Source organism: Barbus barbus (genome assembly GCF_936440315.1).
Source record: "Barbus barbus genome assembly, chromosome: 35".
NCBI lineage: Eukaryota > Metazoa > Chordata > Actinopteri > Cypriniformes > Cyprinidae > Barbus > Barbus barbus.
This window is the reverse complement of record NC_136763.1, coordinates 15,458,661-15,485,724: the sequence shown is the minus strand read 5'-3', so window position 1 is coordinate 15,485,724 and position 27,064 is coordinate 15,458,661. Positions and strand designations below refer to the sequence as shown.

At 40.9% G+C, this 27,064-nt stretch overlaps 1 protein-coding gene across 1 annotated transcript; it reads left to right on the top strand.

Moving 5' to 3' along the window:
- Window positions 1-1,062: 1,062 nt before the first annotated feature.
- On the top strand, window positions 1,063-27,064 carry LOC306855404 (prickle-like protein 2). The gene is made up of 8 exons (XM_079394111.1): window positions 1,063-1,447; window positions 13,428-13,611; window positions 20,604-20,717; window positions 20,846-20,983; window positions 21,923-22,126; window positions 23,343-23,529; window positions 24,157-25,011; window positions 25,642-27,064. The coding sequence occupies exons 2-8, from the start codon at window positions 13,480-13,482 to the stop codon at window positions 26,517-26,519; spliced, it is 2,508 nt and encodes an 835-aa protein (XP_079250237.1). The 5' UTR covers window positions 1,063-1,447; window positions 13,428-13,479; the 3' UTR covers window positions 26,520-27,064.

The following is a 27,064-nucleotide window of genomic DNA, read 5'->3' as shown; positions in this document are numbered from 1 at the left end:
CTTCTTTGGATCCATGCACTTCAGGTTGTATTGTTGTCTTTTGGTGTTAAACAGGCAGAACACTGTGATTTAACACCTATAAATGTGATCATAAAAAAAGCCAATCGGCCTCATGACTTGGAGAGCACTGTGTTTACTGGATTTCTATAGCAGCGTAGGTTTGTGGCCAGGCACGTCAGTGAGCTTGTGGCTGTTGGTGTGTTACTCCAAAGCCTAAAGCACTGGGACGGGGGTAATTGATACTACTGTGTGTGTTGGGGTTTGGCTCAGGCTGAAATGAGAAGCACGGTCCAATAAGAGATACCCTTCTTAGATGGATGCACATCCACACCGGCGACTTAAGCCACCTGGAAGTTAGAGCCAGCTGCATTTAAATAGATTTATAGACATTTTATTAAGTAATTTAACCGCTGTTGTCGAATTCTTGTTTTTCCCTCTTTGTTGCAAACTGATATTATGAGAAGGTTTTTCTAGGAGTATTGATTTACCCAACCAGGCGTAGCTCATGCTGTTAAGCATCATCTATGAATCCTCTGTGTTGGTTTTTGGTGGTCTTTGACTCACTGGGAGATTTCGGATAAGGGGAGAGGTCAAATGTGTCTTGCGGTAAATAATGAGATAACGGCACCCCTTTAATCTTGCAAACCATGCATAAAGTTGTGTGAGATATGCAAATGTGCTCTGTGGTATAGGGGAAAATATAAATTTAAAAAGAGTCTAATAATGTAATAAAGCAAAAGGTGGCATCAGAAAAAAATGTTTATATGGAAATGAAGTTAAGCTAATGCATCACATATAGGCCTACAGTTTATAAATATCACAAAACCTCTGAAGTTACAGTACTACATTTACATATAAACAGCGTTCTTTCCCCTCCTCAGTTACCCTTTGCCTTGTGAAATCCGTGCATTACTTGGGGTCTTTACAGTTGGAGGGAAAGTGACTGATTTGCATGTAAATGATTCCAACAACAGCAGATTCTCGTCGCTAATTAAACTAATGTAGGAACGTTGACTTGCTGACATCATGGACGCTCATTACCATTCACAAGCTCGAGTGGGCAGAGCGAACAGCGAGTCCCAGCCACGGTTCACTGAGCTCTCATAGCCTGTTATTGACGAGAAGCGCAGGCTGTTCCTGGTGGAACTATCACGGAGAATCGCGCTGGATCTGCGGGGACGCGTCGTGCTTTCGCGGTATTGTAGATGATTTATCAAAAGCATCGGAGCTTGAGGCATGTCTTTCCCGGACTATACCTAAAGCTGGCCAGTAGTGTTTGACAAAGCCGTACGGATTGAATCGAAGCGAGCGCTTGTTTGTGGAGACTGGAGAAGTGAAAGTGCGCCAACTGAACTGATCGCTTTTCATGCTAGAGATGTGTAGCCCGTGCTTTGATCGATTCACGACAGAAGACATCAAACTCTCTTATCTTCGTTCATGGTAAAAGGTAAGCGTCTGTGGCTCTCTGTTGCTTTAATCGGGTCTGCGGGTTGAATTCTGCGTTCGCTGCGGGATGTGGTCGAGCTCCAAAAAAGTTGATCCATAAACTTAATTTTATAAATCAAACGCAGATACTGGTTTTCTTTAAACTGGTTCACTTTACTGATCTACGCGTCTGTTAAAAATGCTGTTATTGGAGAGCAGTCTTTTGTGGGATTTACCTTGTTATACGTCTTTGATTTCATCTCACAAGATGAAAATGGCTGTTAAAGACCGAAATGAATAGGCTACAACTTTGCATTGTTACCTTGTTTCTTCAGTCATTGCTAGTTGACCTGTTCCCGTTTGTCGGATTAAGCCTTTGTTTGGTGGTGTTTTGTTGGATTAACACATGAAGGGACAAAGTGGAGAATAATACCCAACAGAGAAAGAAAAAGGGGGATTATTGCGACTTTTTATCTCACACTTTTGACTTTTGTTCACAGAATTGTGAGTTATATAGTGATATAAACTCGTAATTCTGAGGGGAAAAAATCTAAATTGTGAGTTTTTCACGCAATTATGAGAAAGCAAGTCAGAATTGTGAGATAAAAAGTCGTGATTACCTTTATTTTTTATTCAGTGGTGGACTTCAGGAAAGTCCACCCCACATCTGTAATGTTAATAAATTGAGATCTATATGTTGCTGATGAGCGATGAAATTGACAGCCAATCAGAATTCACTCGGGAATTTAAAGTGACAGACAACAAGATCAGTTCGACATTCGCGCATATAATAAACGAAACATGAGTGTGTATTAATAGTCATCATTATAGTTGTCTTTGTAATTATTGTTCTTGGTGTGAACAGGCCTTAGGAGCTTTTAGAGTAGGCCGTGCATTTTACAGATGCGTGAAAGGTAAAAGCTGAACATCAGAAATGTTACAAATAAAACAAAATGGATTTATGGTTACAACGATTGTGACTGATTCGTCAACGCATAAGAAACAGTTGGTTAAAAATTTAGTATGTGTTGCAATTTCTAAATAACGTACAAATAGCTGTATCAGTTTTTTAACCATCAAAAAAAAAACAATATGCAGAATGTCTCTGCTTTCCATCACTGTTTTGATGCTTCGCTTGCTTGCTGTCAATGGGATGTTACTCTGGGCTGAATTCATCTTCTTTTACAGCACTATTTCAATTAAATCAATATCGCTTCCTCCCGCACCCCTCGCCCATTTGAAGCAGCCTCCATTAAACTGATTTATTTTTCTTTGAATAATTGATTTGATTTACCTAAGTTCATATAGTAGGTCATCAGTCATGAGTGTTGTCTTGTTTCAATGACTTGTGTCAGTGTTTACATTATGGGAGCTTTTAAAGTCATGAAGGCTCAGAAATGTGACTACAGTAAGGTCTTTCTGTTTGAATTCTATTGAAGCACAAACTCGGTCAATATCACAAAACAATGCTTTGAATATGAAATCAACATATTGAAAAAGCGGTCACCAATGTTTAATGTGGGAAAAGTATATACAGTTGCATATACACAAAATATAAGTGAGAGTAGATGGTGAATTGGTTTTCACTAGCACCCAGCTGTGACCAGCTTCTCCACTGTGTGTTGCCCTTTAAAAAGCTTGTTTAATTCATCCGGAATGATGCCATGGAAAAGCCTGGGAGCCTCATCAGAGACTGGAATTTTGCAAAAGCTACAACCAGTGTTATTTTACCATTATTGAGATACAATAGTTTATACTAATATTTTGAGAGAAAAAAATTTCAGCTAATGTTTTCACTTCAAATAGCAGATTTTGTTTTTCTTTTCTTTTTTTAATATAAATATGGTTTTAGATTTACTTTACAATAATAACCCTGGCTACAGCAGACCTGGTTTCTCACTTTTTTAAAATGGCAGTTGTATTAAAGATGACGACTTGCACTGTGTCTAGCCATAGGCTATTGTTAAAAAGAATTAGATGAGATAGTCTGGTGGTGGCATAGGCCTGGTTTTTAAGGGGATAAGTTTCCCTCGAGCTAACAATAAGTCCACATCTGTTGTTGTCTGAACAATTTAAAAATGCAATGATTAACCCACAATAAGCAATTGTCCGATCAGATCATAAATCACATTTACCCTGTTCCGCCTGGATGCCTCAGGGGCATAACAACCTTCTGTGTCATCCCTAGATTACATTCCCAGTCTTCCATATTTGCTAAGTAGGACACATCCTTTCTAAAGGCTCTCAGTGCAGGCTAGCAGATCACACTGACTTGGTCTTAGCATGACGTTTGTAAAGAAATCAGCATGCATAGTTGCAACCCAGTGTCCTTTGTTAGTTCAGATCACATTTAGATGATTGGAAAAGCATTATCAATGGACCGTGGAGTGGTATTGAGCCTGGAATTTGCAGTCATGTGCGATGCATGTCAAAACATGGAAAGAGTTTGACTCAATCCGTTCTGTGTGGTTGAGAAGGGAGTTACGGTGACCTAATTTTTGGTCCGGTTCATTTATCTGGACAAGACCAGCATCTCCATGGAACCCTTTTATAGTAATCCCAGAAATCTCAATGTGGCTGAATGGGTTCATCCTTTCCAGATATGCATGTATTAGTAGTTATGACCATAAAATGTTCTGGTAAAAGACTACACTTCCCAAGAGTGCCGGATTGCTTTGTATTGCTTTCTTTTTGTTTTGTTTTCCGCCCTTTGGTTGATATGCCCTGCAGAAAGACCAAGCACTGTTGGAGAGAGTGGATAAGTTTCTTAACAGTGTTTGGTATTCACTGATGGACAGTTTGTGAGGGCCTCAATGTTCCTGTGATTGTTCAATATTAAAGCAAGTTGTGAAGTTGCGACCATCAAGTAATGCAGGTGAATTGTCCTTGCTCAAGGGTGTTGGAACTGCAGAGAGACCAGCTGCATGGCCTATATAGAAGTCTGCTCACTGTTACCTCCCACAGAACATCCTATCTAGTCTGAGTCTTTCATTTTGATTCAAAGAGATGCTTTTAAACTACTTGAGGTTCATGCAGGTTTTAAAGTACTTTTATCCTTTTATAGGTTGTTTTTGTTTCCTTCATCTTAAATATTTATAAGTGAACTATTGTGTTCTAGGCCAGTGTGTGTCTCATGTACCCCCATGGCCCGTACCCCTTCATTGATGCGAAGGAATGTTTTTCTTTTGAGTTTTATTTTACTGGAATGTTATTTGCCAGCATTATTATTATAGTCAGTGTAAAAAAGGCCACCTCTCAAAGTGAACTCTTCCGAACCCTCCCGCCTGTGTTCGCGATTTGGACTGTTCCAAACTTTCCGCCGGAGTAAAAAACCCAAGACAGTATTGAGGCTGGATGTGTAGATGTTTATAGTCAATAGTTAATAAGTTTTAATCAGTTAGAAGTGCACCGTTTAAGGATTGTGTGGATATATGTGTGTGTGCAGCTAATCAACCACACACCTATTTGCACAATAAATCACCCTGAAGTACATTCCTGGTGTGAGACCTAATGTTCTAGCCGGACATCCTGTAGCCGTTCAATGAATCCGAACCTGAGTTAGACAAGAGTAGACAACAGTTTTTATATGGTCCTTCGAGCCGGATGTGTGGATTGCTACAGAAATGTCTCACCCAGAAAGAGAAGCTCCTGCTGTGCGATCAAGGCGACAAGTTAACCCTCCAGCCTACTTAGAAGATTTTGAGCTCAGTGGACCTGGGCCTCATCGACAACAATCACGGTCACTTACCTGCCAAGGATTACAGGAGGATGAACCAGCAAGTACTACAGGTCATTCCAGATCCACTTCACCAGTGAGCCAAGCATCGGAATGTGCAGAATGGATATTGACCGACCAATGGGACAGTAATTATGGAAAGCTGAGAGAGGAGAATGCAGCATTGAAAAGACAAGTGCAACAGCTGCCAGGGCTTACAGCCATGCTTGAGGAGATCAAGAGGGAGAACGCAGCCTTGCAACGACAATCCAGCCAGCTCCCTGAGATCGTTTCAGCATTCCAAGAGATGCGTCAACAGAATGCAGTACTTTGGCATGAGCTTCAAGACTTGAAATCGAAGCGGATATTTACACCTGAGTTAGTCACTCCACCAATGCCATCACCACGCTCTCACTCTCCAGCAGTCAACCTTCAGACTCCACAGCCATACCGCCCAATACCAGCTCCACGCTCCAGACTGCCACCATCTGCCACTAAGAGACCGCCACAGCCAGCTGTGCCAGAGGAAAGCTCAGAGCTGACTGAAGATCTGAGAAACGTGAACATTTCTTCCTCCACTTATGAGAGACCTTCCTTTACAGCACATTATAGTGACTCAGCTCAGTTCAGGTATCCCAACTCTCCCGCATATTCTCAGCCACCTCAACTGCCTAAGTCTGTTGTTCCATCACAGGATAGGAGGAGGCCAGACCAAGTTGAATACATTTCTAAACATCTTTTACCTTCATCTACCCAAGAGAAAATCTACAGAGGTCCAGCCCCTACCATCCCCTACCTGACATCTTCTGACCCTAGGGAGTTTTCAAGACTGAGAATTGCTTTAGAGAACATCCTGCCTGACGATGCCACAGAACGTTTCAAATTTCAAATCCTCACAGACCATCTGAAGTTGGAGGAGGCCCTCCTGATGGCAGACTCTTATAGCAATTCCAGATTTCCCTTCACCAACACCATGAAAGCTCTGGATAAGATGTATGGTCAACCCCACCAATTAGCCCTGCAACGAATCGCTGAGCTGATGGATGGAGCTAATATACGCAGTGGAGATGTAAAGGCCTTCAGGATGTTTGGACTGCAGGTGCGCTCACTTGTCAGTATGTTGCAGCAACTGGGCCACAAAGGTACTGTAGAGCTGGAATGTGGGTCACATGTGTCTCGACTCCTGAGTAAACTGCCACATGACCTCAGATCGAGTTTCAAGCGGTACACCCACCCTTTGCAAGTCTCTATTCCCACCTTGTTGGACTTCGCTGATTGGCTGGAATATGAGCTTCAAGTACAGGAAGACCATAGCCAGTACGCTTGTTACCCAAGGCAGGAATCTTCAGTGCGTGACAGAGAGGTGAAAAGAGAGTCTAAGCAGCCTCGCAGACCGACCACCATTCTACTTGGTACTGACAAGTCACATTCCACACCAGCTTCAGTCAGAGAAGAGAAAGTAAGAGCTTATTGTCCATACTGTGACAATAATAAACATTATCTGAATGGCTGTGACAACTTCAAACATCTTAGCAAAGACCTGAAGATAGACTGGATAAAGACAAAGAACCGATGCTGGCGTTGTGGTCGTGGACATCAAGCAGTTAACTGCACACTAAAGACTCTCTGCCCAACTTGCAACAAGAAGCACCTTTTGGTACTGCATGATGTCAATGACCAGGGCAAGCCATCTCAGCCAAGTGCAGCTCCTTCCAGTGCAGTTTTATATGTTGACCGCCCAACCTCCGGCAGTAAAGTGCTGCTCAAAGTGACTAAGGTTCTGATCAGGAATGGAAACGTGTCAATGGAGGCCTATGCCGTATTAGATGATGGATCAGAACGGACCATCATTCTGCATGATGCAATGCAGAAGTTAAGACTTGCGGGGGAGCCAGAGGACCTTGTACTCCGTACAGTGAGACAGGACACCCAGGTCATTCACGGGGCGGCGGTGACTTTTACTGTGTCCCCAACGGTTAACCCCAGCAAAGCTTACAAGATCCGTAATGCCTTCACAGCCAAAGCACTTGGTCTAGCAGAACATACACACCCAGTCAGTGTTCTGCAACGGAAATTCAAACATCTTGCTGGGTTACCTCTACAACAGCTGGACAAAGTACACCCCGTTCTTCTCATTGGCTCTGATTGCCCCCACCTCCTTACACCCATAGAACCAGTCCGACTGGGGCCCCCTGGTGGGCCAGCAGCAGTTAGAACACGTCTCGGATGGACACTGCAGGGTCCAACTGAAGATTCGAGCAGTCATCTTTCCCCTGATCAATGCTTCTTCACCTCGCTGCGGCCTGTCAACGACCTTTATGCAAATGTGGAGAGACTGTGGCAAATGGATGTTTTACCCTACCAGAGTGAAAAGGTGATCACCAGATCACGCCAAGACAAAGAGTCCATTCAGCTTCTGCAAGAAAATACAGTGAGAGTGGAGGTTAATGGTGTCCAGAGATATGCTACTCCTCTGCTCCGTGTCAAGAACATGCCTCGTCTCTATGCACCAAAGGAAGCTGTCCTACCACAGTTGAGAGGAATTGAGAAAAGGCTGGAAAAGGACCCTGATTTAGCTGCAGCATACCAAGAGGAGCTGGCCAAGCTAGTGCAAGCTGAGTATGTTGTCAAACTTGGGCAGGAGCAAGTGGACAAGACAAAGGAAGCCTGGTACATCCCGCACCACATAGTGCAGCATAATGGGAAGAACAGGGTGGTCTTTAACTGTTCATTCTCATACCAAGGGCACAACCTGAATGAGCTTCTGTTTCCTGGTCCAACACTTGGTCCATCTCTCCTGGCAGTCCTTCTACGTTTCCGGGAGCACTCCGTTGCCATCAGTAGTGACATCCGTGGCATGTTCCATCAGGTACGCCTTTTGCCAAAGGATAAACCACTGCTGAGATACATCTGGAGAGACATGCAGAGAGACAGAATCCCAGATGTCTATGAATGGCAGGTACTGCCTTTCGGGACCACTTGCAGTCCGTGTTGTGCCTCATTTGCTTTACAGAAGCACGTTCTAGATCACAGCCAGCCTGGAGAAGACACACGAATTTCAGTGGAGAAGTCATTTTATGTGGACAATTGCCTACAAAGCTTTGCTTCCTGTGACATGGCTAAGAATCTTGTAGACAAACTTTGCAGCCTTCTAGCATCTGGTGGCTTTGAGCTACGGCAGTGGGCTAGCAATGACCCTTCAGTTATCAGCCATCTGCCAGCCGACATTCAGTCTAAGAGTAGCATCCTCTGGCTCCGCGAAGGCCACCAAGAAGCTCAGGAATCAACTCTTGGCCTGCACTGGAATTGCCAATCAGATACCCTCTCTTACAAACGACGCAAATCGGACCATAAAGTGCCCACAATGCGAAGTATTTACCAGATCCTTGCCAGCCAGTATGATCCCCTTGGTTACATCATACCTTTTACCACTCGAGCCAAGGTGATAGTACAGAGGTTGTGGGACAAACAGAGGGAGTGGGATGACCCAAGGCTGCCAGAGGACTTATTAGATTCTTGGAAACACTGGGAAGGTGAATTGGAAGATCTGCAGAATATCAGTTTGCCCAGATGTTACTGCAGCAAAGAAATGGACTGCTCTACTAGTATTAGGCAACTTCACATCTTTTGTGATGCCTCAGAGAAGGCGTATGGATCTGTGGCCTACTTGAGAACAGAGAACCCTCAAGGTAAAGTGGAGATAGCCTTTGTAACAGCTAGGTCCCGTGTTGCTCCCAGGAAACAGCAGAGCATCCCTCGCCTTGAGCTGTGTGCAGCACTCACAGGTGCACAGCTTGCTAAAGTCCTGAAGGCAGAGCTAACAATACCACTCAGTAGTGTTACGCTGTGGTCTGATTCCACCACAGTGCTAACCTGGCTTTTATCAGACTCCTGCCGCTTTAAGGTGTTTGTGGGGACCAGAGTGGCAGAGGTACAGGACTTGACTGAATCTGACACTTGGCGTTACGTACAGTCTGCCGATAACCCCGCAGATGCCATTACAAGAGGAAAGTCTCCCTCTAATCTCAACAGAGAAAGCAGATGGAACCAAGGCCCAGCATTCCTCAGACAAATACCAGACCGCTGGCCAGAGATGCCACCATTAAGCCATGTAAATCAAGACAGTGAGCTAAAGAAGTCGACCTTCTGTGGACTGTTAACCTCTGCTCTATCACTGCCAGATCCTCATCGATTTTGCACCTTCACAGATTACCTAAATGCTCTTATACATCCATCAGCTGAAAGCTCCCCCTCTATCGCAACTGCAGAAGACTATAAAGAAGCTGAGCTCACAGCCCTCCGACAGATCCAGGCAGAATCATTCCCTGATGAGATATTGCACTTGAAATCTGGTAAATCTCTACCAAGCAATAGTCGACTGTTGTGCCTAGCTCCAGAACTAGATAACAGTACAAATCTCATACGGGTTGGTGGTCGCCTCAGACTAATCGGTCAACTAGAAGAAGATACCATTCACCCCATTGTCCTTGACCCACATCACCCGCTCACCAAACTGATCATCAGAGATTATGATGACCGCTTGCATCACCCTGGACCAGAGAGAGTGTTTGCAGAGCTCAGGAGAAAATACTGGATATTACGAGGACGTGCAGCAGTGAGACATCATCAACGGCAATGCACAGAATGCCAAAAATGGCGGGCCAAACCACATCCCCCAAGGATGGCAGACCTCCCACCTGCCAGGTTAAGAATTCACCAGCCCGTTTTCTATTCAACTGGTATAGATTGCTTCGGTCCTTATCTCATAAAGGTTGGACGCCGAAATGAGAAGCGTTGGGGTATTATTTTTAAGTGTATGACCACCCGTGCAGTGCATATTGATCTCCTCGCAAGTATGGACAGTGATTCATTCCTGATGGCCCTTCGTCGCTTCATTGCTCGACGAGGGAAACCCTTTGAAATCCTATCAGATCAGGGAACGAATTTCAAAGGTGGGGAAAAGGAGCTTCGGGATGCCTACGCTGCTCTTCAGCCTGAGCTCCAAACTCAACTTGCAAGCCAGCAAATCAAGTTTTCATTCAATCCACCTAATGCCCCACATTTCGGTGGATGCTGGGAGCGAGAAATTCGGTCCCTGAAAACAGCCCTGCAAGTGACCCTCGGAGCCCAAACAGTCACTGAAGAAGTGTTGCGGACTGTTCTCATTGAAATTGAGGGGATCCTCAATGCCAAACCCCTTGGTTACACATCTTCAGATATCGCTGACCCAGACCCAGTTACACCTAACATCTTGTTGATGGGGCGGCGGGACGCCTCACTTCCGCAAGTGGCATACCAGGATTCTGAGCTTCTGAGTAGACGGAGATGGAAGCATAGTCAGCTGCTAGCTGATCACTTTTGGATGCATTTCATCCGTAACTATCTACCTAGCCTTCAGACCAGACAAAAATGGATGTCAGAAACAGATAACCTACAGACAGGTAAAACTGTTATGATTGTAGATCCACAGCTACCTCGCGCACTCTGGCCTGTTGGAAGGATTGTTCAAGTTTTCCCCGGGAAGGATAACAGAGTCAGATCGGCTAATATCAAGGTGAAGGACAGGACTTACCTAAGGCCAGTGACAAAGATCATCTGCCTACCTCCTTTGCCTGAATGACATTTCAATACTTAGTAAGGCCTTTCTTCTTGTTCAAATTCACAGTGTGAATTTGGGGGCGGCTGTAAAAAAGGCCACCTCTCAAAGTGAACTCTTCCGAACCCTCCCGCCTGTGTTCGCGATTTGGACTGTTCCAAACTTTCCGCCGGAGTAAAAAACCCAAGACAGTATTGAGGCTGGATGTGTAGATGTTTATAGTCAATAGTTAATAAGTTTTAATCAGTTAGAAGTGCACCGTTTAAGGATTGTGTGGATATATGTGTGTGTGCAGCTAATCAACCACACACCTATTTGCACAATAAATCACCCTGAAGTACATTCCTGGTGTGAGACCTAATGTTCTAGCCGGACATCCTGTAGCCGTTCAATGAATCCGAACCTGAGTTAGACAAGAGTAGACAACAGTTTTTATAGTCAGCATGAAATGAAAGTGTTTTTTCTAAATGCAAGTTATTGATGTAAAATTTTTATACAATTCATCCATTCTCATAACTAGATCTTCCGGTGAAATAGTGGACTTCTCTCGGGTGATGCATGCCAGTCTTTTTTATCTCACAAAACCCACTCATTGCGTAAAAGTGACTGCAATCTCGCATTGAAATCAAGTCCCTGCATTTTTTTCAGATAGTCCATTTCGCAGGGATCTACATCGCAATACGAAAGAGTCTGCTGCTACTTTTGTTACATCGTGACTGTAATGTTATTAAAGTGGCCGTTATAATGAGACGCCTGAGTTTGTGTTGTCTGTAAGTTTTGACTTTTCTGCAGGCAGTCATAGAGAAACTTTCCCTGAGAGACCTAACAGAACTTATTCGTAAATTAAGTCCAGATGGGATGTTTAACAAGTCTTTGTTTGGTGTTTTTTAAATACTATAGAGACTCAACTAGTATGACATAACATTGTCAAATGGACAGTCATTGCTGGAAAGTTTAATAGGAAGATATGAATTTAATGTAAAAAGTACACTACCATTCAGAAGTTTTTTTTTTTTTTTTTTTTTTTAAGAAATTAGCACTTCAAAAGACATGTATAATGTTACAAAATATTTATATTAGACAAATCCTGTTCTTTTAAGTTTGTATTCATGAAATAATTCTGATTATTTAAATGTAAAACCAATAAGAAGCACAACTCCAGCCTTATGGAGCAGAAAAGATTTCTTGGGAAAAAAACAACAAGAAATTGCACTGACCCCAAACATTTAAACGATACAAGTTTAACAAGGCATAATCAAAATTTATCTGTTTAAAAACCCCTGTTTGGGAATCTGTAATTGTGTTATAGTTATAATTGTGTCACAATGGCTTTTAGTGTAGTCAAGCTACAGTCCAAGTATGACAATGAGTATTTGAATAATTGTTGCAATAAGTACGTTCCTAAAACTGTGCGTGTCACCTGTCTTTCAAAGCAAATGCCAAGGCCATATATGTGTGCTAGATAAAGCCAAGCTGCAGTTCCTTTATCTAGGTCTGTTAGTAAGGTAACAAAAACAAGACTGGTGAATATTTCCGTGAAATTTGGAAAAGGCAAATAATTGTTTTAATCCGGATGAAATCTTACATTTAAGTGCTTCTTAATGTACTTGATGGTTTAGACACGTCAATTGCAAGCTTGTAGAAGAAGTACCATGACTCACTCTTCGGATGCTTAGGACAATAGAAGCATGATGACACAGATCTGCTGATGGCTTAAACTGAACCAATATACTTTTTTTTCTGTCTTGCTTCCATAGTAACTAGAGTTTTTTGACGTAGATGATTCTATAGATTAAAGATGTCCTTAAGTTAACCATCTGGCCGATGTGAAAATGTCAGTCAATCATTGTGTTACTGGCCGGTCTTTGACACCTTACAGCCTGTCTGGCCTCTGAGGTGCTAATGGGATTGGCCCTAAATGGGCGGCTTGTTTTCTCTTCCTTTGGTCTAAGAGGTTAGTTAATCTGACCAACTGGCCGGCGTGCTCAGAAAGTGTGGTTTTGGCAGAGCTTGACGCCTGTGTCTGCTTGTCTGGACACTAACCAGACGCTGCGTGTTTGACTGGTGGAGTGTGTGTTTCATCGTGACATGAGTCACTGGACATGTTGAGGGTTTTTGTTGGAATCTGGTTCTAACCGAATGTGAATATGTTGATTGACAAAGCAAATGAATAAAAAGAGAAAAGCTGTGTGGGAGAGTTGCTTGAGAGGTTTAATTGTAACTTGAGATATTAGTCCATTTGTTTTATGCGGCTCATGTATTGCTCATTCTTTGTTGTGTTAAATGAGTTTACTGTTTGAGGGGGCTCAGAAATAGGTGGTTAAATGTCAAAAATGCATCTTGAGAGAAATTGCTGTTAATGTGATTTTATTCAGAAAATTCTGACATGTAAGTTGACCTTTATTTTAAATTTATATAACAAACTTATTTTACCATGAAGATGCTGACATAACCAGATAAAATAGTTTACAGAGTTGATATGGACAACTCGGGATGAAGAGCTTATTTTTATAAGACAATATATTAATGTGAAATGTGAAAAATAAATGGAATATGAAGTAAACTGTCCATTCAAAGGTCTAATGTCTAACCAAACTAATAAGTTAACAGATTTTTTTTTCTTTTGAAATTAAACAAATGGCAGAGTGTATTATTTAGATTTAGATTTAGTTGCTTTCTTTGCTATTTTAGGAAAATCTGTCTCCACTGTAAGTGCCCTCGTGAGGAGCATGTTGTGACCGTCATGCCATTAGAGATGGAGAAGACGGTGACCAAGCTGATGTACGACTTCCAGAGGAACTCTACATCCGATGATGACTCGGGCTGTGCTCTGGAGGAGTATGCCTGGGTACCGCCCGGACTCAAACCCGAACAGGTAAACACATTTTTCTACCCTGTACCCAAATCAGACTTACAGTACTATTTAAAAGAGTATATGTTTGTTTATTTTTTAAGAAATAAGTGCTTTTATTCTGCAAAAATGTGTTAAATTGATCAGAAGTGACAGGAAATACGCAGTAAAAAAAAAATAAAAAAATGCTTTTGAGCTTTCTACTTTTCTAAAAAGAATCCCGAAAAATATGTATCAGGGTTTCCACAAAAATATTAAGCAAAACAAATGTTTTTAATTTTGATCAAAAGAAATGTCAGAGATCCGCATATTAGAATGATTTCTAAAGGATCATGTGACACTGAAGACTGGAGTAATGGCAGCTGAAAAATCAGCTTTGCCATAAATATATTAAAATAAAGTTAGGTTATGAAATCATATTTCATAGTATTACTGTTTTTACTGTATTTTCAATCAAATAAATGCAGCCTCAGTGAGCACAAAAGACTTTAAAAAAACTATTTAAAAATCTTACTGAGTTGATAAATGGAATGCAGTTTGTTAACAATGTAGTTTTTATTTTCATTGGGATGTTTTAAGAAGCATTGAGGCATTCTGCATGAAATTTCACATGGTTTTAAATGTTCAGAATTGAAATACCTTTTGAGATGAATGGCACCGGTGTGTGTGTGTGTAGAACTTATGGGCCAGTGAAATCATTTATAGATGCGAGTTTCATTTTCTCGATGAACTGAAAGAAAGTCTTAACGCAACAGCAAAGTGGGTCAATAAGCAATAAAGCACCTTCACCAACTGCAACGGCTATAGACTATATTGGGACTTTGGAGGCCACATGATGTGCATCTGATCAATTCTGGTTTATTTATTCACATTTGCCTGTCTTAATCTTATTTAGGAAAGACTGCTGGCAGACATTTTTTCTTTCATCTCTTGTTTATCATAAATACTTGATAAAAATGATGGTAGTCAGTGTATATAGTAGAATCTCCAAGTTATTCTGTGTTTCACTGTTAAATGGTTCTCTAGGCTATATTCCAAGAGCCCGTGATTTGTAAAGGCTCTGGTTTATGTCAGTTTTTCACTATCCAGGCAGATGGATGGGAGGAAGTTGCTGGGATACAAGAACTCTGTGTCCATGCATGTTATTAGCAAGCTATTAATTATGCCTTTCTCTGTGCTTTGAAAGCTGGTGTCTGCAGTTTCACCCAGAGACAGATTACCTCTGGCCATGACAAATTAGCTTTGCTTAGACATAGTGGAAATTTAGGCCATCCACATTCAAGATAAGATAAGATGGCAGCTCTGCTATGTGTTACACTGTTAAAACTGGTGGTGGTTGAGGAGAGACCCCCCCACATGATTGTAATACACAATAAAGCGCTATATAAATGCATTTTTTTTTTTAAATTTTACAGAACATTTGGGATCTGGTTTAGAACAAGAAAGCATGTTTTGCTGTAAGTTTCCTGAAACTGATTATGTTGGCTGCAAGGGAAAAACATTTTTTCGTACCAGATTCATTTGAAAGTGTGAACATCTGCGCTAAAATCATTATCCAACAGATATTTTAAAATGTGATTTTTGCAGTGAAGACACCAACCATGTTTGTTTCCAAAATCTCTTGCATGTGTTCTCAAATGCTCACATGAGTCGAATTAGTCGTTTAATCCAATTGGCTGCTAAGAAATGTATTGGCCCATCATTCGGAGTCATCTAAGCAGCTCTACTTGCTACAGGTCTTTTTCCTCTTTTCCTAAATATACTGTTATATTGTTAAATATATAAATACTGTCATATACTGTTAAATATACTGTCATATTATATAATATAATATAATATAATATACTGTTGTATATTCCATATGGGCTGCATACAAAACAATTATGTCCTGTAAACACTGTAGGCTGATTCCTGAACAAATGACTCTGAGTTATTTTTAGTAAATAATGTACAACTGTATCTCAATTTCCAGAATGAATCACTCTTATGAACTGGTTCTTTACAGTTAATCAGTGACATACTATGTGATCAGTGTAGCCAATTTACAAACAAATGACTCAAAAATATACAGCATAACCAGTGTTGTTCAGTTGCTGATACAAATGATTCTGAGTTGGTTCTTCACAGTGAATCAAAATACATAATAATCTTAAAAACCAGGTTATTTTATGAATATAAAAAAAAAGATGAGTCACTGGTTTGAATCAGTTTGAAACACTGCCAAATGTATATTATAATTTAAATAACTGGAATCAAAGAATTTGTGAATCAGAATCAGGAAATTGTTTACGGTGTCATCCAGCGTATGCTATGCCTCCTTTCTCTAAGGCATTGCCTTTATTTATTCAATGGAAAACAGCTGTTTGGGCTCTGGTTAGTTTACCCTCAAATCAAGAGCATTTGCATTTTGTTCACCCTATCTCTGTCTGACGCAAAATGCAGTTGCCAGGTCCCTTGACACCAAGGCGGGTTGCCAGATCCCTTCCTGCTGATTATAGTCATTTCCACAAGCTGTTCCTCTGTGTGAATGCTTTGGGCTGTGGGTCCATGTCCTCCTGATCACTGCGTCACAACAGTTCTTTTGCTGGCCCGTGGAGCATGTTATTGTTGGATGTCTGCACTGTAATTTACCAGGACCAGACCACAGTTGGTGTTTCATGAATTTTTCAGCTATGCCAAAAGAACCTCTGCTCGAGTCCTTCAGAAACCCCTTGCTGACACCGTACCGGCCAACACAAGCAACAGAAGAGCCACCAGCTCGTTTAAAGAGACCGCTCCTTATTACAGGGGGGCATTAAACACCGGACATGGACAGAGCTCTGAAAACAAATCCCACGCCTCACCGAAGAAGCTGATGATTTTATTTCAGAATGTATCCCAAATGTTTCCTGCTCCTTATAAAAACACATTTTGATGGGACTCCGAGATTAACAATATTTCATCTGTCTTTACATATGAATGAATGAATGATGCATTTATATAGCGCTTTTATTGTGTATTGCCGTACACCCAAAGCGCTTTACAATCATGTGGGGGGGGGTCTCTCCTCAACCACCACCAGTGTGCAGCATCCACTTGGATGATGCGACGGCAGCCACAGGACAACGGCGCCAGTGCGCTCACCACACACCAGCTACAGGTGGAGAGGAGAGTGTGATAGAGCCAATCAAGTGGATGGGGATTACTAGGAGGCCATGATTGATAAAGGCCAGTGGAGGGAATTTGGCCAGGACACCGGGGTTACACCCCTACTCTTTACGAGAAGTGCCATGGGATTTTTAGTGACCACAGAGAGTCAGGACCTCAGTTTAACGTCTCATCCGAAAGACGGATGACATATCATATCGACGGATGACGAAAGACATATCAGTCGTTCACACTGCTCTGTAAAAACACAGGTAATGTAAACAGTGGCGTAACTTTGCTTTGAAAAGTGGTGGGGACACCGCACAACTCGTTTTGCTATTTAATAACCGAATTTACTTGGGGACTGAGTTCAGAGTTGGAAATGCACTTAATTTTCACTTTAATGTACACATGCATCACATTCACAAATATGTCTATAAACGTCCGAATAAGCAAAACGTAACATTCACAATGTGAATGTTACGTTTTGCTTATCACAACACATCCAGGGTAGCTAATATCAATCAAAAGAGGTCTCAAAACTATATGAATCTGTATATGATTCTTACCACCACTAAATCGCATTTGCTAGCTAACGTCAAGCCTAAACTGCTTCACGTGCTTGTTCGTTAGTAACGAACGAATTGTTACTACTGAATTAAGAAGAGTTTACAAAATGAATTATTTACTTCTTACATAACTTAATTTTTCATATAACACTTAATCATGACTTGTAATAATAACCGTGACTTGTGACTTTTTAACAATGCCTCAAGTGAACTCACCTCGCTGCGTGGTTGAACCGTTGTCCACCTTCTAGTCATCACTTAATCATTGATGACTACAGTGAGGGATGATTTGACTTGTGGACCAGAGATATTGTCCAATTAATCTTCTCAAAATTCTCAAATAAAATATTTCAACCTTGAAACAGTATCCAAACAATACGAACATCGTAAAAAGAAAGGTACAGGATCTGTAGACTAATTATAGGTAAAGGAAACTACATATCCCATGACGTATCTCGCGATAGTTTCACAACGAGACTTAATATTCATCTTTGAGGACGTTGAAAAGCTTCTGACCGGCGGAAAAATTTGTTGAATGAATTAGATTATGAAGAGTGACGATTTGTAGATGGTGCTTTTCCTTTAATACATACCTTACGCAATCTATTTTTCAGTTACTTTTTAAAAGTGGTGGGGACAACATCGAGCCTAGTAAAAAGTGGTGGGGACATGTCCCACCTGTCCCACCCGTAAATTACGCCTATGAATGTAGAGTCATACCACATTTATGTTCTTTAAAGGCGAAGGTTTAATATTTGCACCCCTAGTGGCACCAAACGAAACTGCAGTTTGTGTACATCAGAGTAATGATGCAATTTTTTATTTTTTCCAGCCTAATTGGTCACATGTTGTTTATAGCTCAGGTAATTGGCCTTAATGTCTGTAATTTCCATGAGCAAAGATTGCAGATTCCAAATCAAGGACCTTTATATTTTCTGCTTTCATATTATTTTTAATTGAAGTTTTTGTAATTTTCTTAAGTGCTTTGTCATTTTTAATTAGTTTTCATTTCAAACATTTCTATTTTTAAAGCTGCAGTCCGTAACTTTTTTTGGGTTAAAATAATTAAAAATAAATAATTATTTGAGCAAGTACATAACCAGCCAGTGTTCAAAACTATCACCTTACTTTAGCCCGATTCACAACGGTTATCTTATAATAATGTTTTCTAATTTGAATGGTACGGGTAGGTTTTCGTGGGAAGTTCGAGCATGCTGCTGCTTCATTACATCAAGTCTGTAAACATAAAGAAGTTTTCCTGCTAGTTAGCTATATCACTTGTGAGGATCCTGCAGGTGACAGATCGTGTATAGCCTTTTCTCACAGCAGCTGGAATAATTAAATGTATCATTCTGATGGTAGATTGTAATCCAGAAAGGATTATGTGTTTATGAAACACATGTGAATTAAATTATATTCCAGTTTTAAATGTGCTTCTGATTACACATATTTTGGGATTACACAAGATTTGTTTGCTTTTTGGGTTAAAAGAATTTCTTAATATGAAATTCGAATGGCATGCAGTTAGATTAGACTGTACAGAAATTGAAATCTACACACTAATACTATACTCCTAGTCATGCAATGCTGATGTTAACATTAATACTTTGAGAATAAAGTATGACAATAATAATAATTTGCAAGGTTAGTTGTGATATGAGTCAACCGATCTTTAGATTAAATCACCATTGGTAGCGCAATTTATTGTAATCCTTTTTTCCTCAGTTGGTCAGAACAAACGTGGCAGACTTGTTACTTGTTCAGATGACAATATACAGTGAAAATTCTTATTTGGGTCATATATTCCAAGACGTAGGCTAGAGTCTGTGATTCCTAAGTACAGTATCCACACCGGAACGGTGACTGACCGACTCTCTCACACACACACACACACACACACTCCTCAAAACATTAGATTCATGATAATTCCGCACAGAGGTTTTCAAACACAGATGGCGACAAAGAGGCAACACTTACGGTTTAAGTTTTTGTTTAATTACCCAAGTGCCAAAATCCAAGTGTGTGTGCATAATTTCAGTTAGTTGCCTAATTTTTCTTCTAATATTTGTTTTATTATTTTAGTTTTCAAAAAGTAATAGCTTTGGTGTTATTAACACTGTTGCTGCAGCTATGTTCAGTCATAGTGAAAAATTCTGCTTGCATGTGTTTTATTTCATGATCTGTTTCATTACAGTTCTCAGTTGCTCTTTAGTACTGTTTCTTATTCCTTGCAGTTTATATGTTATGTGTGACCGAGGCAGATGGCCCCTGCTATATATCAGATTAAGCCATTAGGTCATCAAATCTGTGTAATGGGTTTGGATGGGTGGTCTGAAGCTGCAGGACCTTATTATGGCTCCTACTAAGTCTGGATTCCTCCCTGGCCTGTTTACTTTCCAAAAAAGAAAAAAATCTAGCCACGAGTCAATAGGCAATTATATTATTGTGTAATGCAGACTTGTGTTCTCATTATTTGGCCAATTATAAAATGCAATGCGTGATGTAATTACATTTCAATTTCATTATGTTAAATAGACAACTGTGATAATGTCCATTTTTGTCCAAAAAAATTTAAACCTCATATGGCTAATTAAGTTGGGATGAGCTCTAGTCATACATTCTTATTATCTTGAGATAAAGGGTCCTCCATATAAGCACCGTCAGGGGGGATAGAAGGAGCCTATTCCATTAACTCATGCATTGCTCATCCATAAATCACTCTGACTGTTATAGCTGTGTGTGAAAGGCAAGGATGTTGGGGAAGGGATTAACAACAACAGGGATGTAGAAATTCCACCCATGTGTTTGTGACTGAGACACCCAAGTGTGTGAGCTCTGAAACTTGCTGGTGCTTTATTATTTGTTTTAAATTGTATTTATTTCAGTATTATTATTAATTTCTTAACATAAATCATATCAAAATAATTCACTCCTCAGTTCGAGACTTTTGAGAAAAAACGGTTTAATTAACAAACTGTGTAGAAACAAGAAATCCACTCAAACGTGTTGTAATTGATTGATTGTAATAATAAAAATCATTTTTTTATAATCTTTTATAATTTGTATTTATTTACCCTTGAACCAAAATCAATCCAAGTGTTTGATTTTTACCATATAAAAATATCAATTTAGTTTAATAATCCTTTATACATTTATTTAGTAGCATACATTTTTGAATTCACCTGTGTTTGTGACTTGTCACCAAAGCATCAAATCACATTTTATTTAAGCAATAGCTATTTAATTTATTTTATTTATTTATTTTTACTCGCGTCACTCGAAGTAATTCAAAGCTGCTGTTGTTTTCCAATGTCATTCCAGGTACATCAGTATTACAGCTCTTTGCCGGAGGATAAAGTACCATACGTGAACAGTCCTGGGGAGAAGCATCGCATCAAGCAGCTTCTTCATCAGCTCCCCCCACATGACAATGAGGTAAGATCAGCTTGGGGTCTTACATGAAAAGGTCACCATTCAGAATGCATGTGTGTTTGTACATGCCATCATTTGCGACGTGTGGCCATGTTTATGTGATACCGCTGACCTGAGCTCTTGTTGCGCAGGTTCGATACTGTAACAGTCTGGATGATGAGGAAAAACGAGAGCTGAAGCTCTTCAGCAACCAGAGGAAAAGAGAGAACCTGGGCCGCGGTAACGTCAGACCTTTCCCGGTCACCATGACCGGAGCGATCTGTGAACAGGTGTGCAAGAGTGATATCAGAATGAATCATGGTTTGGGGTGGAGGAAGAGATCGGCTTCAGTGGTTCATTGAAACGGGTAGTTTTGTTCTTAGCCGCTTATTTTCATTGTCGGCTTCAAGGCTTCCTCTGGTTTTGTGTGTGTTAGCCCACCTGGGATGTCGTGTAAGTGCCAGTAAGTGAATCAGAGCTGAATCTAAGCTGGATAATATGCATGTCTGTGACCACCTGCCTTGTTTCTCTCTCCTTCTGTTACTTCTTAGGAACAGATGTCACACTGACACAGTTTGGCTTTTTTCGCTTGTTTTAAATTTATCCTCTGCGGTGACACTCTTAAAGATATAAAGCCCCCCTTTAGCCCTCAGCTCTGTTGAAAAGATGCAGTCTTTCTGATAAATATTGGTCTCGAAGGTAACTGACACACAAGTATGTGTTTTTTTTGGGAGGGGGGGGGGGGGGGGGGTTGTGGGTAGTTGCACGCATCTGTCTATCCCATTAAACATTTTCTTACTTTTCCCATAGTGCTATATTGGAAAAGGCTGACGGAGAGCTTTAATGAAGAAACCAGCTAATATCAGCTGTTCCCTTCTCTTTTCAGAAACAATATGGTGGCCATTTGTTATATATATATTTTTTTCTCTATGCTTTGTCATTGAACGTGCAAAAATACACAAGTTTTGGATCAGTAAGATATTTTTTTGGAAGAATAAAATAATTTTTATTCAGCAAGAATGCATTAAATTCAAAATTCTTGAAGTGTGGTTTTAAAGGGTTTTTTTGTTTGTTTTTTTATCTTTAAACTTTTATATAAAAACTTTTATTATAAACCTTTTTAAATTCTTGATTTACCATGCTGCTAAATGACCTATAACTGTCAACATTTTCTTTTTAACTTTCCTTCCTACCCTTTAACCTTCTCCATCCGTTTTTCTTGTTTTCAGTGTGGGGGGCAGATAAACGGAGGTGACATTGCCGTCTTTGCATCACGGGCAGGCCACGGGGTGTGCTGGCACCCACAATGCTTTGTGTGCAGCATGTGCGACGAGCTACTGGTGGATCTTATCTACTTCTACCAGGATGGGAAGATCTTCTGCGGCCGCCACCATGCTGAGAGACTCAAACCCCGCTGTTCAGCCTGTGATGAGGTTAGTCACTCTCTCCTTGCCATTACCGGACATTAACTTCTTTACAGTAGTTTGTATATTGTTTGTGCTAATTAACTATTAGGCCATCGCAGGTCATCCAAGATGATTTTGTTTCCTCATTGGAACAGATTTGGAGAGAGTGCAAATCTGCAGTGAATGGGTGCCGTCAGACTGAAGGTTAATTTAAAACAGCTGATGAAGGCATCATAATAATCCATAAGTGACGGTTTGAAGTTAAAACACCTCAGTGATGGATCGATAGTCCACTTTAGACATTCAACTAATATAAGTTGGTACTAATAAGTTGGTAGAATAAGTGTGGACCCATCAAAATAAAGTGTTAGAAGACATTAAGCAGACGGTCTACTATTACTCTAATGACTGCTAGTTGACAAGTTACTTACTGTTAGTAGAATTTCTAAAGTGGATTATCGAAACAAAGTGTTACCTTTATTTCTAACAAACATGCAGCTTTTCATTTGCCAAGACATTCATTGATGAACAGGAGTGGTGTGGATTACTTGTGGACTATTGTGATGTTTTTATCAGCTGTTTGAAGTCTCATTCTGACGGCACCCATTCACTGCAGAGGATCCTTTGGTGAGCAAGTGATGTAATGCTAAATTTCTCCAAATCTGTTCTAATAAAGAAACAAAATCACCTGGGAGGACCTGAGGGTAAGTACATTTTCAGAACACTTTTTTTTTTTGGTGAACTATTCCTTTAATCATCTTGAGGTGTGGTCAAAACTACACATTGGTAAACACGAAATTTGGTGTGAAAAGTTGAACAAACTTGAATCCATTGTGAAATCCATGTGAGAATTATTTTTTTTCTCATTCAAAATTTCCAGTTGCATGATAGCACCTCACTTATGAAATTTAACCATACAAAAGCAAATGTGATGGCACCCTTGAAGTGCTATAGAAAAGCGCTATGCTTAATTTACTGTAAAATGTTAAAAATTGAGATGTCTCTCATTGTGTAGATAAAGATTTCACACAATGAGCCCTGTTTCTCTAGTTCTCATTTTGTGTAAAGACAGCTGGATACATTGCATGATTACCATGGTTACAGAACTTCATCTCTATAGTGATAATAGAGTTACTGCTGTGCTGCAGCTCAGTCTGTTGCCTCAGCGGAGCCTTTAGCTTTAGTCCCGTCACTTCCACTGCAGAAAAAATGGTCTCACTCTTATCTCTTATCTGTCTCTTAGATCATTTTTGCAGATGAGTGCACAGAGGCAGAGGGCAGACACTGGCACATGAAGCACTTTTGCTGTTTCGAGTGTGAGACTGTTCTGGGCGGCCAGCGTTACATCATGAAAGAGGGCCGGCCGTACTGCTGCACCTGCTTTGAGTCCCTGTACGCAGAGTACTGCGACTCCTGTGGGGAACACATCGGTAAGAGCCCATCTGTCAGTGCCAACCTGGAATCCTCTCGTGTCCACGCTAGGCCGGTCCACTTTGCTCTTGCAGAAATTGCCCTGTAGCAACTGCCAAGAGACGACTGACCTGCTTTTTTTCTTTGTTGTTAAAATATTAAACAAGAAGAGCAGCATTGCGAGTTGATAGTTTAGTCTGGCCTTAACATTTAGCTTTTTGGCAGCATGTTTCGCAGAAATTCAGTCTGGAATTACTTTCCTCATAGAACCACAGAAAGTAATTTTGTGAAACTGATTATAAACAGGAAGCAACAGTGTAGGTTTTCAAAACAGATGTTGTCCATTAAAGTGTGTCTGCTTAAAGAGAGCTGTGATTAAAATCGAATGCATTTCTGCAATATGCGGCACACCATATAATCAGTTTTCTCCAAACACATCTATACCTCACGAGGACACAATCCATCAAAGACATCTTTGTTAGTGTTTGTTTTCATAAAGTAGCTATCATTCAAAATCCACACATTTTTAAGCTTATGTAAATAAATTCTGCATTCCAATTTTCACACAGTACTGTTAATTGCTCTTGTGTAATTCATATCTTCTGTTCATATCAACTGTGTGTAATTCATATCTTCTGATCGTGCAGGTATTGACCAGGGTCAGATGACATATGATGGCCAGCACTGGCATGCCACCGAAGCCTGTTTTAGCTGTGCTCGGTGTAAGAAGTCCCTGCTCGGTCGTCCTTTTCTACCCAAGCAGGGTCAGATCTTCTGCTCTCGGGCGTGTAGCGTTGGCGATGACCAAAACTGCTCTGATTCTTCGGATTCTGCATTTCAGAGCGCCCGTTCACGTGAGGCCCGGCGCAGCAGCTCCAAATCCAACAAGAGCAATAATGGTGGTAGCGGAGGAGATGGGAACCAGGGAGGAAAAGGTTCAGCCGGGCGTTACTCTGCTGACGTTGACCCACTGTCCCTGCAAATGGATTTGCTTAGCCTATCCAGTCAAACTCCAAGCCTAAACAGAGAATCTCCATCCTGGAAGACGCCAGCTGAGATGTATGGGTTCGAGAGCCGTAATGAACTCTCTTCAAACCCTCTTCATTTGCTCAGTCAGTGCAACATCCGGACTTCCTATTCTTCAAATCTGTCCCCTGGTCACCCAGCAGATCCAAGGCTAAAGGAGCCTGTGGCCTCCAAGAGACCCCCAGTATCTGCTCTGAAAGGACAGTCTTTGAATGAAAACTGGTTCCAACCCAGACCAGAGGACTATTACCCACCTGCATTGCGACCACAGGCGAGCTTTCAAGAGGTTCCACACAACAGCTTTATGGATAAGCGCTCAGTCAGCCTGCATGTATTCCAGAGGGAGAAGGATGTTGGACCACAGATGGGCCGTAGCAGGAACCCAATTAGTACACTCGGCTTTAGTGAACATCTCACACCACTAGAGCAGACGCCACATGGATCTATGGAGTCACTGGCTCTATCTAATGCTACAGGTATTTGATTTTTTTCATTGTCGTTTTTTCCCCCCATTTTATATACAAACATATAATATAAATTAAATGTATGTATGTTTGTTTGTTTGTTTTACTCTACCATTCAAAAGTTTAGACTTTTTTTTTTTTTTTAATGTTTTTGAAAGAAGTCTCAAATGCTTACAAGGCTGCGTTTATTTGATCAGAAATAGAATAAAAACAGTAAGAATTTAAAATATTATTACAATTTAAATTAGCTTTTCTATTTTAATATAATGCATTCCTGTGGTGGCAAAGCTGAATTTTCAGCAGCCATTACTCCAGTCTTCAGTGTCCTTATATTTGAAAGAAAAACATCGTCGTCTTATCAGAGTTCAAAACCGTTGTACTGCTTAATATATTTTCAGAAACAGTTATAACTTTTTTCATGATTCTTTGATGAATAGAAAGTTCAAAAGAACAGCATTTATTTGAAATAATAGAAATGTAATGTAAAAGTCTTTTTCTGTTACTTGATCAATTTAACGCATCCTTGTTAGGGATTTGAACGACCTCTAAAAATCTTGTTTATTATTTGTCAACTTATTGTCACACACAGTCGGGGATGCAAGAGAATATTACAGTTGTCTTGCATGTGTTTCCACTCTACAGGTACCTCTGCAGATGGAGGCAGTAAACGGCAGGAGCACTTGTCTCGCTTCTCAATGCCAGATTTGAGCAAAGATTCTGGCATGAACGTTTCTGAAAAGAGTAACATGGGCACCCTCAGCTCCTCTGTGCAGTTCCACAGCTCTGAATCTCTTCGCAGCCTGAACTCCGCGCAGCCGTTCCTGGAGCTTGTCAAATTCCCTGTGCAATACCCTCGTGAACAACCTGGAATCAGTGCTTTGCCACCTGGTTTTGCCTATCAGGAGGAGGATCGCGTAAGTTTGGTAAGCAATGCCAACAACGCCCGTCTACCACCCATGAGTGAACGTACCCGCCGGCGCAGCATCGACCATCAAGAACCACGGCGTCGACACCACCACCATCGCTCTCGCCGTTCCAGGCGCTCCCGTTCGGACAACGCACTTAACCTCGCTACCGAGCGTCGCCCAGCTCCGAAACGATCTCAGCTTCATGTGCGTGAGGATTATGACCAGTTCCCTCCACCCCGTGGGTCACGGGACAACTACGGTAGTGGAAGCAGCAGGCTGAGACAGCAGCCTTTCAGACCTTGCCCTCGGACAACCTCCGACCTAACGCTTCAAAACCCCGCGCTGCACCGACACCAGGGCCCTTATTCGTGGGACCAGTACGATTATGATGACGATTGGTGCTCAACCTGTTCCTCATCTTCCGAGTCAGAAGATGAAGGGTATTTTCTGGGCGAGCCCATTCCCAGACCAGTCCATCTGAGGTACATGACCAGCGAAGAGCTGCTACGCAAATACAACTCTTCAGGACTGGGCGCATCCAGTCAGTTTGGAAGCCGAGGACAGTTACACACGCGCAAACGTAGGAAAAGCAAGAACTGCATTATATCCTAAAAGTCGCACCTGCTGCATCCTGCACAACCTTGCACAAGATTTTATTTTTATTTTTTTTTCCATCCCTAAAAGGCTTTTCGGTGTTGTGAGGCTATCAGTGAATAATACGCAGTCATTTAATTTATTCACAGCTCAACTGCATATGCATGCTTTCCAATGTGATATTTCTGAATTATTCTAGATGTTACACTTTTTTTAAAGGACTTCTTAAATATTAAATCCACAGCACTGTTGCCGCATTTGTTACAGTTTATGTGCAATTTTTTATGTAATCCATTCAGGCGGAGTGAATTTTTTTTTTTTTGTATGGTGTTTGCTTTGGGCTGAAAATCCCGTTAATAAGATGTATATAGGCAATTGTATGAAGAAATTCACTAAGTTAAGGATGTAATGTAAATTATCTGTAAATGATGTACCACATATTTTTATATTTTGTATCAATAGAATCATTTATGTACTAAGCATAATGTAGAGAAAATAGTAAAGGCATGCACGCTAATTTGTTGATTTTTGTCCTGTATTGGAAATTAAAGAGTATTTCTGTG